We start from the raw sequence: 20,052 nt of genomic DNA, 5'->3' as shown, positions 1-20,052 counted from the left end.
CCTCCCTAATGATCACAAAAGGAATGTACCCACTACTTAAACCAAGCTGACTTCTCGCACAATCCATGTGTGGCTAGCAAGAAGACCAATTAAGAACATCAAACATACTTTCCATCCCGATGCATACCAAAGCAGAAGAAATTGAGACCCTATCAATGAGCCGGTATTATCCAAATTGACCTTTTACAATTGAGCTTTTGCACAATTGACCCAATTATAGTGGTCCTAAATGACCTTCTGCACAATTGATCTTTATATTGTTTTAGTTATTTTATATATGTATTGGGTTGGTTTTGGATTATAAATAATATAAGGGAATTGGGTGGGGGGTTGCGGGAAGTTTTGGATTGGGTGGGAGGTTGCAGAGGGTTGCCCCGCATATATGTCCTAATTGACCTTCTAAATTAGGTTAATTTTCCCGAGGTCAAGTCTCCCAAGGTCAACTGTGAAAAGGTCAATTAGTATACAACCAATGAGCCCACACAAAACGTGGAAATACTAGGAAATAACGAGCCCCTGGAAAGATAGGAACAAAACCAACAAGGCTACACTGAACCAAGGCAAAACCCACTCCGAGAGTGAACACCATGCAGAGAGAACTATAGCTGAACATGCTGTGCATGCTACAATGGAAATGCGAACCGAACGCCCATTCTTTCCATCTGATGCGTACCAAAGCAGAAGAAATAGGGACCCTACCAATGAGCCACCACAAAATGTGGAAGCACTGGGAAATAAAGAGCCCCTGGAATGATAGGAACAAAACCAACGAGGCTACACTGAACCAAGGCAAAACCCACTCCAAGAGTGAACAGGATGCAGAGAGAGCTATACCTGAACATGTTACAGTGAAAATGTTACGCATGCTACAATGGAAATGCTAACCCAACTCCTCTACCACCTTAAAGGAATAAAAAATAAAAAAAACACACCATGCACCTCAAATGACACTGACCAACCACAACTGTAACCAACAGTTGAAAATAGCTGAAAAATACTATGCACCGCACATGGTCCTTAAACACCACAACTTTAACCTTGTTGATAACACCAAAATTAAAATACCATGCACCTCCGACGGTCCTTGAACACTGCGACTGTAACCAACAGTCAATAACACAATTCACCTCACACAGTGCTTACACATCGCAAATGTAACCAACAGTCACTAACACCACGCTCCCCAACTGTAACTAAAAGTCAATAACCCAATGCACCTCACATGGTCCCTAAACACCCTGACTGTAACCAACAGTCAACCGCCACCACCCATACAACACACAGTATGCAGGCACACCGAAAACATGACAGATGGAGGCATCACAACTTACAGCCTTACAAATCCGTGTCCCGGGTCTGACGTCTGGTTAAGAATGGGCAGGAATTGCCAACACATAACCGGAAAATATACACCACCAAACATAACTACATCACAAACACGAAAACATTTCCAGATTGAAAAGAAACAAATGAAAGATCCTGTCCACAAATGTCCCCCAATGTATACAAAGCAATGCATCTTGCCCCAGACTCATGTTTTCTTGCCCTGCACCCACAAATCCACATTTCCCCCTTTAAAGGAAAAACATGTTATAACAAACCATAAACAAGCCCGTACATCCTGCTCCCTTCAGTCTCATATGAAACAGCGGGTCAACGTGCGAAACCTCCCTGCACCGAGGCAAAAGCTGATCCACTTCCTATCATGGGCCCCCAGGGAGCGACAACATAAACACCAACAAAAGCAATGTTTTGCAGGCCTCAACCGAACATTTACCCATGATCAACCCCACGTAACCAAAGTCCACTAACCCAGAGGAGATAGCATGAAACAACAACAGCAAGAAATACAGGCTTCTCCAACACAACTAAACCCCATTAGTCCTCGGTTATACTGAAACCTCTCAGCTGCATATGAAACTGCCAGCGATCTGTATCCAACTGCTTCAGATTGTTCACAAATTTGTAGCATCTGCAACAGAACACTGTGAGGAAAATACCTCTGCTGTACAAATAGAGCAGACTGAACCTGGATCATAGTCAATACACTGAAACCCATTCTGCCCCTCAAGAAGATGGGACACATGGGATATGCATCTTTTCTTCAATTACAATGTCCAGCAAGCCCTCCCTTTAGCAGTGCATGTGGTGGATGGCATTTTGCCTTCCGGTGTGCATAAATACAAATCTAAAAGTACCAGAATTCTTTATTATGTCACGTGTGCCCAAAAGCCAGGACTGGCAGATCATTTCACACTTGATGTGGGACACAGTGTCATTTCTACTAACTTCCTTTTGGGTTGAAGTACTTGTAAGATGTAGACACACCCCACCAGAGTTTGGGTTTCAACGTCACCTTCTTGTAGAGGTTTCTTGATACAGGGAGAGCTTTCAACTGTTGCCATAATGTGGGTGGGACTTATGCTTCCAGTGCTGGTTTAACATTTTTCCTTTCTGCAATTTGCATTTCTTATCCATTGTAAATTCCATTATGCAAAGAAAAAAGCTGGGCTGGAGCAGGTGCACTAGTTTGAAATGAGATGTGTGTAATTCAGCACAGACATGCAGCTTCTTGATGTGTAATGAGTGTGTTTGCACGTTGAACATATATTTCCAGGCGCACTATGTTTGGCAACTCTTTTCCGTCATTGTGTGTGTTTGTGCTCGGTTCGGGCTTTTTTTTTTTTTTAGCGTGAGCTTTCTTTTTACGGGTAAGCTTGTTTGGCGCACCTGCTGCACATCGTGTTTGCCTGCAACTAACGGTAACGCTGCCGCCCTCCTTGTTCATATTGCCTGCACCGCTCTTCAGTTAAGGTACCACAAGATGGCCTCCACGCGTACTGTGTATCTGCAAGGCCGGCTCGAGAGCCAGGGGTTCAGCAGGCGGGCACAGCCTCCCCCCCAGCCAGCAGAAGGGGGGAGAGCTGCGGCTGCTGCTACAGGTGAGTAGGGTGTCCCTCCCCTCCCGACAACCAGACAAGGTTCAGCCACGCGGCACAGACAGCGCTGCTTCAGTCCTTCTGCGAGCAGTGAGAGATAAACCGTGCACGAATTATTGTTTCCCTTGAACAATAGAAAGGGCGCTTTGTTAAACCGTGGCCTTCCAAAAAATGTTTTTCTTTTGGAAACTACCGGTCTTGTGTTTATAAGTCAGCCTGAGCATTCCCCCCCCACCTACCCTATGATAGTATATATTTTTTTTAGCGACACAATTCACAAACCATGCTGTTTGCACACGAAGCTGTACATTACTGTCTGTTGAGTAAATCAGTCTGTTGAATACGTTAACATGATTCAAATTTCGAGTGTATCACAGGCAGGGGCGGAGCAAGCCTCAACATTTTGGGGGGGGGGACTCTGGATGGCAGTTTTGAAAACTGTTAGTGAGACCAGACATTAAACATATTGCGCTACTGATTGCCCCCCACTCTCCATTTCTATCGCCAAGCCTAGGTGGCTGAGTAGTTATTACGCTTTCTGTTGGCCAATTAGGTCAATTTTCACTCCAATTCACCAGAGGCGTAGCTATGATTCTATAACAAGTGGGGCCTAGAGCTAATGTAGTAGGGCCTACACTAAGAAGAGCCTGCAGAAGGGCACTTGTTCTGCCCCCAGACAAATGCACAGGAGTGACAGAGTAGTGATGGAGGGAGGGCGAACTAATGAAGGGGGGGGAGTTGTCCCCTTGAGGAATGTTTTTAAATAATAGGTTAAAATAGTGCATTTTCATTACACTTTCTGTGACAAATTAGGTGAAAAGCCACACAGTTTATGTCTTACCCTATAAAACCGATTGTAAAGTCTGTTAGATGCCAAGCCACCAACAATGCACAGGAGCATTTTCAAACGCCTTTTCATAATGCCTTTGCCCACTATATGCCAGTACTCTGCAAGTGTAAAAAGTATTTTCATATTGATTGTGCTCACACATGTACACGGTGCACCTTTTTATATGCCACCATTCCCACATAGAAAAATACTCATGTTTGCTTTGTCCATAATGTCAGTAACGATACTATAACAACTCATGTTTATGCTGGCTCTGCCAATGCATGCCAGTATCCCCATGTAAGAACATTCTCCTTTTGCCGTAATGCCAGTGAAAAAAAAGCCATGCCACAGTAAGAAAACGTATCATTGCTGGCTACACAAATCCCCCCTCTCCCCATATAGAACTTTCAACCTGTTGTATTTGCTCCCTAGCAGCAGTAAAAAATGTCATGCCACAGTGAAAAAACATGGCCTTGCAGGCTGCATGAATGCCCCCACCCCAATGTAAGAATACTTGTTGCCTTTGGCCTTAACACCAGTAATGAACTGCAATGCCACAGTAAGAAAATATGCCCTTGCTGGCTAGCCGGTAAGATAGCTCAGTGGGCTGAGCGCATGCTGTTATAATCTGAGCGTGATTCCCAGGTTCAAATCCCAGCAAGACCAACTCAGCTTTACATACTTCAAAGTGACCTCCCTGATCTCTACCCTCCTCTATGGACCATGTACCATTTATATTGCTTTAGCACCTTGTTACCTCTCTTACTCTATACTGTTCTGTGTTTTCCCTGCTCACCAAGTTGTGAGCGCTGTGATACTTACAGGTTTGGGAGCTGGCAATAAATAAATAAAGCTCATTAAATGAGTACAAACTTTGGTTGGATGATACATTTTATGTAAATATGACCCACAGAACTAGGAACAGCACCCACACAATCGAAAATGGTTAAAAACCTTGGAATCCAAATGGACAACATGCTAACATTAGAACCACAAGTAAATGCAATAATCAAGAAATGCTTCTACACTTGATAAAAAGAATCATACCGTTCCTGTCCTTGACTCCTAAAACACCAACGATCACTGCCCTCGTCATGTCAAGAATTGACTCCGCAAACAGCCTCTACCTCGGGATGCCGGAACACCTGCTGAAGAAACCTGCAACGTATCCAAAACGTAGCAGGTAGACTCCTCCTTAAACTATCACGAAGTGACCACATCACCCCCCCAGCGCTAAAAATGCTACAAATTATGTGCATTATGCACAGAGCAATCCACAGCCAAGGAGCAGAATTCCCACAAAAGAAAACCATTTACCAACCGACAAGAACACTCGGCTCAAGCAACGACATCTGCCTGGAACCAAAACCGAATACTTAGCTCAAGCAACGACATCCGCCTGGAACCAAAACCATACACAAGGGGAAAAAAACTTGGGGGATCCTCATTCTCCCACCTGGCAGCAAAAATTTGGAACACCCTTCCGAAAGAAATACGCAATACAAAAGACCACCTAAAATTCAGGAAACTACTCAAAACCTGGCTCTTCTTCTCAGAACCAGACGGAATCAACTAACGGACACCAATGGAAATGGAACGCGCCACAAACAAACACATGTGGCAAGAAGTAGGTTGGGAGGGAGAAGACCCAGGATTCACCCTCTCCCAAGCCAAACCCCTACAATAAGCAAAGCCCAAGGGACATGGACCGTAACCGGAGATGAAGGAAAATTAATCATTAACTAGCACCCAACAGGATAGGGAGCGCTTAGGATTCGGAGGGAGGCAACCGCATCCTAGGCGCTCAGGGAGGCGATGGCAGGCAGACCCTACTGACAACCAAAAAGCAACCAACAACCTTGGTGATCTCACCCTGGGGAGGGGGTTCCCTTGCCACCTTCCTGCCTACAGATCACTAGACAATCACAGAGAGAGGCCGCCGCCTCGCGCAGAACCAGACCAATGAGCCACCAAGGAACGCTCCAGCAGACAGCAAGGGCAGACAACCTAACACGGATGTCCGAAACAACAAGGTAACCCTCCTGCTAAAAACCTCAACTCTCTGCTTCCACTGCTTCGCACCCTAAACAAACACAACCACTTTCTTGCACAGCAAACTGCATGCACTTCACTACACTGCAACAACAAAACAAACCACGCATAATCTTGCAGAACAGCACATGGGAGCCTACTGATCCGTAACCGCACCCATGCTCAGCGAATGGTGTTAACCGAACTGAAGCTGCCAACATGACATCACAAACCTCACTCTACCTTTATCCTGCTACACCCTACTAACCCTGCCTTACCCTCTTACTTTTTCAGATCCGCCAGTGCACCGGGGGACCACTCTGGTGGTGACAGTGCACGGTATAAATGTCTTTTAACATGTAAGAATGTTTGTGGCCTTTGACTTTAACACCAGTCAAATAAAAAGCCAAGTCAAAATAAGGAAACATGCCCTCCCCATGTAAAAACACTCATGTTGGCTTTGCCCTTACTGCGAGTACAACATTCCATTCCAGAGTAAGACCCAGCCAGGCCAACCCCACCATCCCATAAAAACACTCATGTTGGCTTTCCATGCCCAAAAATGGCAGTAAAAACATCCCATGCTCTTGTAAAAAATGTTCATGCTCCAATGCCCCTCGCTAGGCGTCAGCATGCATACAGATATATAGACTCATTCACCCACCAGTGACTGTGACTTTTAGTTTAAAAACCGAATTTAGGTGTGCTCCCATCCTGTCCCTTGCTTCCTTGTACCCCACCCATCTTTAGCTCACACCATTTCTTCCCATTCCTATTGTGTTCCTGTGCACCCTTCTGTTAACTCCCTCCCGTGTGCCTCAGCTGCTCAGTGTAGCACGCTCTGTGCCCGCTCATTATGGCACTCTCCATTTCTCCTATCTTCTCTCCAACTGTTTCTCTATCTCCTACCCTTCACCGCTCACAAAGCGGGGCAGGAAGAAACTTAAGAAGGACCCTTGGCTCCAACCCAGACCTTCCTATCGCTGACACCTATGTCAGGGCTTCTGCCAGAGAGACTCTTAGCAACATCCCCTTCGTCGTTCCTTCCCCCGACCTATGGACTCGTCGCTGTTGCGATTCCTGCCCCCAGCCCCCTGGCATATCAGGCTGGAGCCAGGCCACCACCACCACCTAGTCAGCCCCTAAGGGCCTCCCCATCTCCCCAGACACCTACCTGGACTCAAACTTGGTGCCTTTGGCACCAAGCTCACACACAGTCCTGAGATCCACTTAGCATTGGACTTGCAATGTTTTATGGGGCAATGGATGCCCCTATGTAATTCAGTTCCTTGAACTGGATGAGCGGTCTAGTCTTTCGGGTGTGGCTCAGCCCTGGGATACCTACAGACTATTTAAACCACGCCGAGCCTGAGAAACATGCTTTGCGTTTCTCTGCACCTGCAGCGTGACACTCACCGTGCTCGGATCTCCTGAAGAGGTCCACTTCTTTCTTCAGCGCCAGCGCACCAGCAAGAATATGAACTTTGTTGCCAATACTCACCTCGAAGAGCATCCAACTTCTGTCCGGCTCTTCCCAGTCTTGCGGATTCCTACGGCAGAGTCGTCCCCATATCGGCATACCGCGCTCTACCAAAGGGGAGAAGAATAAAAGAAAAGACGTTAGTAAGCATTCTGCAATACTTGGCTCTCTCAAATTTGCAAATAGAGTTTAATCCTTAGCTGAACTCCCGTCGATCAGACAACTTCTGCTCCGGAACATCCCGCCGATCTGAAAAAGGGGAAAAGACACATCAGGTTAGTGCAAAACATTTAAGAGGCGCCGCTCATCGCACTTTCTCACAGCCGCTCATCTCCTCAGCTCGCTTCCATGCTGGGTTACTGGGGCACCTAAAAGGACACAGAAAAGACGAACATTGGTTAGTGCTAAGGAAGCCAATAAGCATCACGCTCCGCATTCCTACTTACTTCAGCAGCGCATCACCATCCTCAAGACCTTCATCACCTAAGGAAGGAAAGGCACAGTATTAAAGGGACTAGAGCCATCAGAACTTTTGTAAGACTCATTCCACTTACCGGCCAGGCTGAAACCGCAGCAAGCCCCCGTCCGCCGGGCCCGTACCACTGAAGCAACTAGGCACCCTCCAGCCCGCATCACCCAATGCACCCCTGCATCGAAGGCAGGACGGAGAGTGCCCCACATCAAAAAAACAAGGTGAGGAGAGGTCCGGGGGAAGGTTGGGACCCACGTAAGAAAAGTGGGGCCAGACAAGCAAGACCAATAGGGGAATTGACCTCTGATAATACTGTGTTTCAGGCCCAGTGCTTGGTTGAGCAAGTCCAGGGAAGGGTTTGAAGTGGTCGGAAGTCCGGACCGGCTGAGTGGCGTCCCCGTGGATATTAGGTGAGCGTTAGTCATATGGTTGCTCTGCTTTCTCCCTGCTCATCCTCACACATCAATGGTGGCGCCCGTTGGGAGGTCCTTCTTGCCTCCTCCTTGACCTCCAGGGTCATCATAAATGCCTATCGTAATGGTACTGTCTTGGTACAAGGGCCTCAACCCAACCTCCTTCTTGATAGGCTCCTCCCTCGCCTTATCAAATTTCCTCCTTACTGGCACACTTGCCAACTGCACCTATGGCCTCCCTGGATCCCTTGCCGGCTAGGCACACCTCGGCATCCTTGCCTCCACCTGGTCACACTGCCGCTCTTACTATTGCTCCTTTTACATCTTCTACTATGCTTGCTCCCTTGCCCGCACACTTGGCACCGACATCCTTGTCAGCCTATCCCACGCTTGCGCCCTGGCCACCCACTGTTGGCACATCTGTGACTCCTTTGCCCTCTGAGGCCACTCCTTCACTGGCACCCTTGCCATCTATTACCGTCCCGGCTCCCTTGCCTGCACTACCTGCGACCCCTTTGCCTTCTCTTGCCTCTATCTCTTTGGTGCCACGCCGCTTACGGGTGGGGCCTCTGTCCCCTGCACCCCCTCCCAGTAAGTGCTTCAAAAATGGCAATCTGCTCCACGATGGTGAAGATAGGAGGTGGGTACAACTGATTAACTTCAATGATGGGTTAGATGCTGTCTCTGATAGTTGAGTTAACACAAATTTCGAGAAGCTGATTGGTTGAGGCGTTATAAATAACATATCATATCTTAGCTGTTCGTTTAGATTTACCAATGCAGTATAGGCCACATGGACGTTTGATGGCATAGGTGAGATTGCTGCTGTCACATGTCACAAAACTCTTGAGCTTAATTTTCTTGCCTGTGCGAGAATGAATTATAGTATTGCCTTTTGGTGATGAATCCACAATTAGGGCAATGAAGGCAAGGGAAGGTACCAGTCAGTTTCGTGGTTGGCTCTTTGGTGGATGGTCTAGTGGAAACCAGTTTATCCCTAGAATTTCTGCTCCTCTGGTATGCAAATACTGTGGTTTCTTGAACAAATGTTGCACTCTGTCACGTGAGGATCTCCCAATGTTCTTAATGTGATTGCTGTGCATAGAAAACTTCGAGACGTATATGAGTCGGGGTGCACTTTTGGCTTCCTTCTTCTCTGCCAAGTGTATCACAGTCCATTAAATCGATCCTAGTGGTAGCCGCCTCTATATCCGTGTTCTTATATCCTCGTGCCATGAATGTTTTACCCATCTGAGTGCTCTATAATGTAGTCTTCTCGGTCACTCGCTATCGGTTTAACGCTAAGCAATTGACTGAAGGGTACATTCTGGATAAGACTAGGCTGATGAAAGCTCAAGACGGTGTAGGAGATTATTCCGATCTGTGGTCTTGCGAAATAGGCCGGTATTATATCCATTGGTGCCTGTTCTGATATTGACATCTTGGAAGTGTGTGTAAATTGAATCCTCAGATCTGTCTTTCAGGTAAATTAAAAAATTCTTCAGTTCTGTTTCTGTGCCAGACCAAATGCCCAAAATGTCATCTATGTACCTAATCCATAGGTGAATATTCTTGTTCCAGGTGGTGTGTCGGTACATGATCCATTTCAAATTTTAAGATGAAGCAGCTGGCCTAAGTGGGGGCAATTGTAGCCCCCATGGATGTTCTGGAGACCTGTAAATAAAAGTTGTCCTTGTACTGGAAGTATGGATTTTCAGCTATGAATTGTAGCAACACCAGGATAAACTATTTCTGTACTTTGATATCTGACTCCCTCAAGAGCATCCACTCAATAGCTTCAAATCCAAGATCGTGAGTTATCGACGTATACAAGCTTTTGATGGCTACTGTGAACAGGATGTTATTAGGATCATATCAGGTCACCTTGAGTAGTTGTAGAAAATGTGTGGTGTGTGTTTGCTGTATTAGATGTTGAAGAAAGAAATCCAAAAGCTGTAGCACACTGTCCATGGCAGCTACGATGGGTCTGCCTGGTGGTTTGATAGGGTCTTTGTGGATTTTGGGCAAAGTATAAAAGATCAGGTTTCTGGGATGGGGATTCATTGTTTGTGTTTTTTAATCCATCCCAGTCCGTCTGCCTTAGTGAGTAATCCTTCCAGATTCTGCTTGATGGGAACTGTGGGATCCACATCGAGGGGGGGGCATAGGTGTTGGTGTCCCCTAATCTGCTCCACGTTGCCACACTTAACTCTCACTCTGCGGTCAAGCACTTCTCTGATATCTGCTGCCTCCTTGAACACCTGGACCTGATTGCTCTCACTGAGACCTGGTTTAAGGACAACTGTCACAAGTTTTGACACACTTCTCCCTGAAGGCTACAAGATCCTCTCTGAGCCCAGGCTTAACCGGCCAGGAGGGGAGTTGCCCTAGTCTTTCCAGAGTGGATCCATGTTTCTACCATCCCCATTCAGGCCTATTCCTCTTTCGAATGCCTGGTCTGCAGGCTCTCTCGCCTGTCTCATCTCTTACTCTGCCACTTTCTATGGGCCGCCGGGCCAGTCCACCCTCTTCTCGGAATGGGCTGACCTAGCATCTTCTTTCCTCCTGCTGGTGGATCCCAGTCCGTTTTGTCTCTCCTGACTCCTCAGGAGATTTCCGCAACCTATGCGATCTGCACTCTCACCATTATACCCTCTGTCTGGTCCGACGCATACGACTGGTCGTACCTTGGATGCTCTCATCTCCAGACATCCCACTCTCTATTCCTCTCACTACCTTTCTCATGGACTGATCACTCCCTTCTCTTCTCTCCTCTCACGTGAAGCTTTCTTCTCCTTTAACATCGGCACACACTGCACTGCCTCCCACCTACAGGGTCTTCTGACCCATGAAAAAAGTCTGTGGCTGCCTTTGCCTCCACCTACTCCTGCTGCTGACTCCCACCCTAACACCACCCTCTCTTTCACCTTTCCATCTCCAATACGCTCGACATCCTTGCCCCTGTCATGAGGGTCTGATAGAAGCCTCCCAAAAAGTGCAACTCATGGTACGACTTTGATTTGGCTGACCACGTAATTGCAGGGCAGCAGAACGGAAATGGGGATCTTCAGGTGCACCCTCTGATAAACTGGCCTGCTGCCTTCTGCAAAGGCAATATAGAATCTGCATCCAGGTCAAGAAAAAAGCCTGCATCTCCGGGGCATCCAACAACACGGCCAAACTTTTCAGTCTGTAAGGAGCTGGCCAACTTTATAATTGTTTACAAGTAAAGAAAAGCAATTTTTTTTGGCAACTGGGAGTGCAGCACAAACCGCTGGCTCAACAGTCAAGGTTTTCTTTCAATTTTTCTGAGTGCTTTTACACAGAGGCATCTCGTTACTGGGTTTGCACCCCATGCAGAGACATGAGTTTGATATAAGAATCATATTTTTTTTTAAACAAATTGCTGTGCACACTCACCGCCCTTGCAACCCTACTGCAGCGTCATCCTCTACTGCACCCACACAGGCCATTTGCGGGGGCGTGGCAGCACACTTCACCGACAAAACACAGGACATCCTGTCCTCCCTCTCCTCTGCACCCACTCATGCACCATCACCTCCTGGGACCCCTTCGGGCACCCATCACGCCACCTCTTCTCTCCTCCCTCTCCCCTGTCTCACCTGAGGAGGTTTCCGGACAAGTCCGGTCTATGAAAGCCTCTTCCAAATAGGTGGACCTTTGCCTCTCCAAAACCATCAAGGACAACATCGACTCTCTTGCTCCAGCCCTGGCAGACCTCTATAACCTCTCCTTCGCCACTGGAGTTCTCCCCACTTTTCTTAAGCATTCTCTTGTGCACCCGCTGCCGACCCTTCTATTCCGGCAAACTATCGCCTGATCTCCATACCTCCTTTCGTGAGCAAACTCCTGGAAAAAGATCAGCTTACTCTCCACACCATCAGTCTGGCTATAGAGCATCCATAGACATGGAAACTTCTCTTCTGAACACCTGTGAAGACCTGCTCGCAAATCTTGACTCTAACTCCCTCTGTCCTCATTCTCCTTGACCTCTCCTCTGCTTTTGATAACCGCAACATCCTTATTTCCCGACTGATACCCTGGGCATCACATATCAGGCCCTGGCGTGGCTTGCATCCTTTCTATCTGACCGTCCTTCTCTGTTGGAACTTGGGTCCTTTCTCTCCGCTATCGCTCTCTCTCTTCTTGTCCCCAAGGATCTAATCTATCCCCCTGGTTTTTCAATGTCTACATGGCCCCTTTGGCCAACTTGATCTCTGCCTTCACCTCCAACTTTCAGTGTTATGCGGATGACGCACAGCTCTCTTTCAGGCTACCCTCGGCCGCCGCTGCCTCACTCATTTCAGGCGGTCTGTCCTCAATTCAGTTCTGGTGTGCTGCTAAGTATCTCTGCCTTAATGCCAGCAAGACAGAGATCGTCCTCATTGGGACACCCGCTCCCACTTTCCCACTCACTCTTTCCGGCCTCCCTTGGTGCTGTGCCCCCACCCACTGGTGAGGCAAAAAATGTGGGGATCATCTTAGACTCTACTTTCTCCTTCTCTTCTCACATCTGATATGTCCCAAAAATCGCTACCAGCTGCACCTCCTCGGATGTATTCTACCTTTTCTCACCTTCCACCGAGGCTCACTAGGCCTCATTATAATGTTGCTGGCACCCTTGTTTCTGGGACTGTGTGCTGATAGAATATAAAAATGTCAATTTATTACAAAAATTTGCCACAAACAATTTAAAACATAACTGGACCCACAGACACCAGACACAGTGGAAGAAAAATAACAAATACCTAATGCCTAAACCTATCGTCTGAAAAACACTTCCTACGTAATTACAAAAAACACAACAAGACTCAAAACTAAAGCAATAAACATTCTACATGTGTTATAAAAAAGATTCCCGACATGTTTCTGTTCGTCAACAACTCAAACGGTTGAACATTCTTCAGGGGAAACTTCTGTAAGATATATTGTAGACTGCTTCAACACTGTGCACAATGGGTCAATTTTCACATCTCCAAAATGGATGTAATCTAAAATACAAAAATAAGGGGAAGAGATAGTAAGGATTGGGTCTGTGAATACTAAATATAAGCCTCCAAACTTCAGGAATAATACTGAGGCATGAGGTAACGTAGGCAAGATAAACCAAATAACATCTGCCTTTATATTAGTTCTTAAAATCAACTATGCAATTACCTTTACTGTATAATTGCTTCCAACGTGTGCCAGTAATTAGAGCTGCACGATGAACACCAATCGCTGGGTGCATCTATTGTTTCAATGGGCGCATGTAATTCGCCTCAAAACTTGATCCAGGACACTGTAGAGCCAAGACAAAAGCCAGAAAACACCCACACCAGATGTAATTCAATATGGGTGTATAACCACCTAGTCATCATTAAACAACAAGGGAAAATCCCCTCTGTTACCTTCAGTCAGAAACAGGTTTGCTCCGACGGTCGAACTACAAATGATCAATCCGATCTTCAAGAGTTTATGTCCACACTACCTAGAAACAACAAAAGGACACTTGTATACTATCGGTGTGCCTCTGCATGTGTGGCCCTAAAAGTGAAATTCCAAACACCGCACCACATGGTCTTATAGATAAGTGAAACTAATCCAAAACATTTCTTTTTAATCCGCAATACTGAAATCCTTTCCCGCGGAACCCAAACATTCTACATTTCACCACAGTGCATGTCAAACGCTTACTGCATCTAAAGGCAGTGTGACTCGAAAGACGCAACTGACTACCCGTAGCGTCGCAAGCTTTTCTATTTTAAATTCGATTGTAAATTCGATTTTGAATACTACCGAGGCTTACACAGAGTGTCGCGGCATCCCACTTACCCAAACAGTTAGCAAGCGCTCCTCAATCCGCTCAATCCAACAACCTAGGTGTAGACTACCCGCAAAACATGGACGGTAATTAACATTGAAGACAGACTCCCCCCTATACGGTGGATCAACGTTCATAGAAAACGGACTATGAACCAAAAAACTAGGGATGGCACTGGTGTGCGGAAGGTAAGCTTCACTTTAAAGGGGAACACAGCCTCAAAAGGTCTGTATATACAAGGAAAAAGCCAAATACACCCATGGTACAAGTTTAAAATAGCCTACAGTATCCATCACACACTGTGGTTATGTACCTTGATGCTCCTTATATTTAAAGAATGGTGTTCTAATACCTCAAATTCTTTGTAGATTTTTCATTCGTACATGAAACATTTTTTGGATAATTAACCACAGCAACATGTTATTTAAGACATATCTTTCAACTCAAAGAAACATTTTTGGAAAACATTTTTGAAAACAATTTCTACACAGGATTACAACAAGTTCGTACCACCTAAATATATTTATGATATATGGATGCAGCAGCAGGGAGAGGCCAAAGAGGGTCCAACCAACAACGTCAGAGAATGCCTTTTTTAGGACAAGGTCGAACAGGGGGGATTGGGACAACCAAATCAGAACAAGGAGTCGCTCCAGGAATCAATGGTGATTAATTTGTCGAGCTATACTTTAAGTAAGGAAGAAGAGGCTATTTTGAATAAAGGTTTAAATTTTGTTACGACTAAAATCCATGATCCGTTTGAGTTTAGGATTGAATTCCAGGCGTTCATGCGCAAAATTCATCTTAATGAATATTTTAGTGAAGAGCAGACATACACTAGTAATAATCTGAGTGGTCTTCGCAACCCTTCTTCTTTTTGTGCCCCTGCTCACTCATATTTTCTCCTGAATCTTTGGTGTTTGAACGCCAGGTTCTGACTGAGGTTAAAAAATTGGAGAGTAAGGAAAGATCTATTAATTCTAACTTTAATAGTACACAAAGAGCGCTCACCAGTAAATTGGCCAAAGAAAAATCATTGGTCATCAGACAAGCAGATAAAGGTGGGGCGATTGTTTTGATTAACGGCGATTATATCGCCGAATGCGAAAGATTACTAGATGATGAAACCTGTTATAAACGCCTCTCAGAGGATCCATCGAAAGCACTCATTGAGGTTATAAGAGAAAAAGTTCAAAGTGCTTTGGATTTAGAAATGATCAGTAGACAGGAATACAAATATCTTACTCGAGTGAATGGGAGAGTGCCGGTATTTTATATCTTACCTAAAATCCATAAAAATTTGACACACCCCCCTGGCCGTCCTATTGTATCTGGAGTAAACTCCATTTTGGAGCCTTTGTCAAAATTTGTTGATTTTTATTTAAGACCCTTTGTGTTGAATATGCAGAGTTACCTTAGAGACACAACAGATGTTATCGTAAAGATAGAGAAACTTCCCTTTGTATATGGTCAATCCTTACTGATTAGTTTGGATATCCAGTCATTATACACTATGATCCCCCAAAAGGCTACCCTGGAGGTTGTAGAGGATATTTTGGGTGGCAGAAGAGATGGGCATCCTGTCAGTAATGGTTTCATTTTATGGTGCACTGATTTTGCACTTACAAAATTTTTTTTACAATTCCAAGGAAAGTTTTTCCAACAAGTTGAGGGTACTGCCATGGGTGCAGCCATGGCTCCTAATTTAGCTAACTTATATGTGGAGTTCTTCGAAAAATCTGTTATATATCCGGCCACCAACCCTTTTCTTCATCATCTGAGGAAATGGTTGCGATATATTGACGATGTTTTCATTGTGTGGGATGGTTCTGTGGAAGAAGCCAATAATTTTGTAGAATGGTTGAATGTACAAAATCGTTTTTTGAAATTCACCAAATGTATTGGTGAAAGTGAAATTAATTTTTTGGATATCACCATTTTCCACTCGATGGGGTCTTTGAAGGTTAAACCTTACAGTAAGATTACTGACAAAAATGCCCTTCTTAATTTCAACAGCCATCATGCTAAACACATGAAAATGAATCTACCTTTCGGACAGTTTCTCAGGTTAAAGAGGAACAGTAGTTGTAAGGAGGACTACATTAAAAGTGCTAATACCTTGACTCAAAAATTATTAGCCAAAGGGTACCCTCCACGTGTGATCAAATTGGCCTCAAAAAGGGCCTACAACAATAATCGGGAAGCCTTGCTGGAAAAAACTTTGAAAGAAAAAAGAGAGATTGGCACTGTGTTTGTAAACACGTATTCAAATCTCTCGTACAAGATAAAATCAATTGCGAACAAAGCTTGGAAGAAAACGTATCATGGTAAGAAGGTATTACCACCACTGGTTGCTTTCAAAAAAAGTCAGAGTTTACGTAACATGTTGGTTCGCAATGATATAACTGAAACTCAGGGGAAACAAGTACGATTGACCACTTTGTGGGGTCTACCTGAAGTTAAAGGTCATTTTCCTTGTGGCAAGTGCAGTATGTGTGCACAAACAGAAGAAAAAAAGATCTTGCAGATTTTGCCAGATCTTGTATGGTATTTTAATGAATTTATGAATTGTAACACCCAAAATGTCGTCTATTTGATCAGGTGCTCTTGCAGTTTACAGTATGTGGGCAAAACAAACAGAATGTGCCTTATAAGAATGATTGAACATCGTAGTTGTATTAAAAACAAGATAATTACGGCTCCTTCGGTCAAGCATTTTTTGGAGAAAGGGCATTCTCATACTGATTTTAGGTGGTTCATCTTGAAAAAAATAAGTGGCATTAGTAAACAGGAGATTGATCGCAAGTTGCTCAATTTTGAACAAAAGATGATTTTCAAATTGCAGAGCCATACAGTGGGTTTGAATGAAGCAATTGATTGGCACTGTGTTAGTTTAATTTGAGGTATAGTGATCCTAAGAAACGATGTACCTTTTGAATTATTAGTTGTTTCATTGATTCTCCTGAGCTGCTGCATCCATATATCATAAATATATTTAGGTGGTACGAACTTGTTGTAATCCTGTGTAGAAATTGTTTTCAAAAATGTTTTCCAAAAATGTTTCTTTGAGTTGAAAGATATGTCTTAAATTACATGTTGCTGTGGTTAATTATCCAAAAAATGTTTCATGTACGAATGAAAAATCTACAAAGAATTTGAGGTATTAGAACACCATTCTTTTAAATATAAGGAGCATCAAGGTAGATAACCACAGTGTGTGATGGATACTGTAGGCTGTTTTAAACTTGTACCATGGGTGTATTTGGCTTTTTCCTTGTATATACAGACCTTTTGAGGCTGTGTTCCCCTTTAAAGTGAAGCTTACCTTCCGCACACCAGTGCCATCCCTAGTTTTTTGGTTCATAGTCCGTTTTCTATGAACGTTGATCCACCGTATAGGGGGGAGTCTGTCTTCAATGTTAATTACCGTCCATGTTTTGCGGGTAGTCTACACCTAGGTTGTTGGATTGAGCGGATTGAGGAGCGCTTGCTAACTGTTTGGGTAAGTGGGATGCCGCGACACTCTGTGTAAGCCTCGGTAGTATTCAAAATCGAATTTACAATCGAATTTAAAATAGAAAAGCTTGCGACGCTACGGGTAGTCAGTTGCGTCTTTCGAGTCACACTGCCTTTAGATGCAGTAAGCGTTTGACATGCACTGTGGTGAAATGTAGAATGTTTGGGTTCCGCGGGAAAGGATTTCAGTATTGCGGATTAAAAAGCACTTTGCATGTAGTAAGTGTTTTGGATTAGTTTCACTTATCTATAAGACCATGTGGTGCGGTGTTTGGAATTTCACTTTTAGGGCCACACATGCAGAGGCACACCGATAGTATACAAGTGTCCTTTTGTTGTTTCTAGGTAGTGTGGACATAAACTCTTGAAGATCGGATTGATCATTTGTAGTTCGACCGTCGGAGCAAACCTGTTTCTGACTGAAGGTAACAGAGGGGATTTTCCCTTGTTGTTTAATGATGACTAGGTGGTTATACACCCATATTGAATTACATCTGGTGTGGGTGTTTTCTGGCTTTTGTCTTGGCTCTACAGTGTCCTGGATCAAGTTTTGAGGCGAATTACATGCGCCCATTGAAACAATAGATGCACCTAGTGATTGGTGTTCATCGCGCAGCTCTAATTACTGGCACACGTTGGAAGCAATTATACAGTAAAGGTAATTGCATAGTTGATTTTAAGAACTAATATAAAGGCAGATGTTATTTGGTTTATCTTGCCTACGTTACCTCATGCCTCACTATTATTCCTGAAGTTTGGAGGCTTATATTTAGTATTCACAGACCCAATCCTTACTATCTCTTCCCCTTATTTTTGTATTTTAGATTACATCCATTTTGGAGATGTGAAAATTGACCCATTGTGCAGTGTTGAAGCAGTCTACAATATATCTTACAGAAGTTTTCCCCTGAAGAATGTTCAACCGTTTGAGTTGTTGACGAACAGAAACATGTCGGGAATCTTTTTTATAACACATGTAGAATGTTTATTGCTTTAGTTTTGAGTCTTGTTGTGTTTTTTGTAATTACGTAGGAAGTGGTTTTCAGACGATAGGTTTAGGCATTAGGTATTTGTTATTTTTCTTCCACTGTGTCTGGTGTCTGTGGGTCCAGGTATGTTTTAAATTGTTTGTGGCAAATTTTTGTAATAAATTGACATTATTTTTATATTCTATCAGCACACAGTCCCATTTTTTTCAGTCTGTGTTGCCGGAACATCAGGAAGTTTAGGTAAGGTTTTTTTGTTTTTGAGGTCTACACAAAATAGTCACATTCTTTTCTTATCTCCTTGTTATATATATATACACATTATTGTCCCTACTGGTGGAGATAGGCTTTGTGTTAAGTAGGGTCTGTTTGACCTATTTATAACACACCCTTGTTTCTGGACCAGCAAACTACAAGCCTGCCTGCCGGAGCCGATGTGCCCGACAGTTCTGACTCTGCCGGGCGCAGCGCCCACGGAACTTATCACTGGAGCATCGGCACTGTAGCTCCTGTTTCCCCAATAGGACTCTATGGGAATGGGGATTAACTTAGTCTGGTGGCACAGGGAAGTAAGGTGCCAGTAAATGATTACGGGCCCGGTGGCAACCCGCCGGTTCCACCGGCAGAGTTACCGCTGGACCTGTAATGAGGCCCACTGTCTCCAGAGCCCTGGTCCTTTCCAGACTGGACTACTCCAACAGTCTCTTTCTCAATCTTCCTATTTCTTCTTTCCAACCTCTTCAACTTATCTAGAACAGAACCGTGAGACTTATCTTTGGCCTCAAGCCCAGGGACCATATCTCTCTGCCGCTGAAATCACTCAACTGGCTCCCAGTGGCTGCAAGCATCAAGTTTGAGTCTCTCTGCATAGTCCACAAGGCTTTCTGGATCAGGCCCTTACTATCTACAACGCTCTCTTCCCAAATACTCTTTCTAGAGCCCTCCGCTCATCCTCTTCCATCTCTCTGCGGGTGAGTCGTTTTTCCAAGCAGATTTGGGGGTAGATCCTTATCCTCTGCAGGTGCCTCCCTCTGAAACAGCCTCCCATCCTCTCTCCATTTTGAACCAGACCTCCTTAAGTTCCGAAAAACTACTCCAGGCCTTCCTTTTCTTTCTCTGTCCCTCCCCTGCTAACCTTCTTGCTTCTTTCCCTCCTTCTTTCTCTTCCCCATTCTGCTCAGCTCGCCGACTGGTCCTACAGGTCCCAGCCTCCTCCACCAGTCCTGCACTTGCCTCTGGGCCTCTGCACTTTGCTTAGCACTACTGCATCATGCTCCATGAGAGGGGCAACCACTCTGCACTTAACCCTGGCCCCTGCTGGACTGGGCGAACTTGTACCCCTCCCCATCCCTCACACTTCCTGTCTCTATGCACTTGCACAACCTTGAATGTACTAGGCCGAACAAGTCTGTCAAGTCCTCCCTCGGTCTTGCCTCCCTAGCCAAGCCTAGCACTGTAGTTTATTGTACTGTATGTTCCTTTCCTTCTCCCCTCCCCCTGCCTGCTCTCCTCACTCCTTGTCACACACTTAACACTAGTAGATATGCCTTTGGCCTAGT

The 20,052-nt window shown here is 44.9% G+C and overlaps 1 protein-coding gene across 1 annotated transcript in view; it reads left to right on the top strand.

Annotated features, from left to right (window-relative positions):
* Positions 1-2,778: 2,778 nt before the first annotated feature.
* LOC138569226 (E3 ubiquitin-protein ligase TRIM62-like) overlaps positions 2,779-20,052 on the top strand; it is a 95,202-nt gene continuing 77,928 nt past the window's right edge. Inside the window, exon 1 of the mRNA XM_069647020.1 lies at positions 2,779-2,942. Within this exon, the coding sequence (XP_069503121.1) occupies positions 2,825-2,942 (118 nt within the window). The 5' untranslated portion in view covers positions 2,779-2,824. The remainder of the gene's footprint in view (positions 2,943-20,052) is intronic.

The sequence above is a fragment of the Ambystoma mexicanum genome, chromosome 2q (genome assembly GCF_040938575.1).
Source record: "Ambystoma mexicanum isolate Mex_15411 chromosome 2q, UKY_AmexF1_1, whole genome shotgun sequence".
Classification (NCBI taxonomy): domain Eukaryota; kingdom Metazoa; phylum Chordata; class Amphibia; order Caudata; family Ambystomatidae; genus Ambystoma; species Ambystoma mexicanum.
Note: the sequence above shows the minus strand (reverse complement) of the source record. Positions and strands in the feature narration are given on the sequence as shown.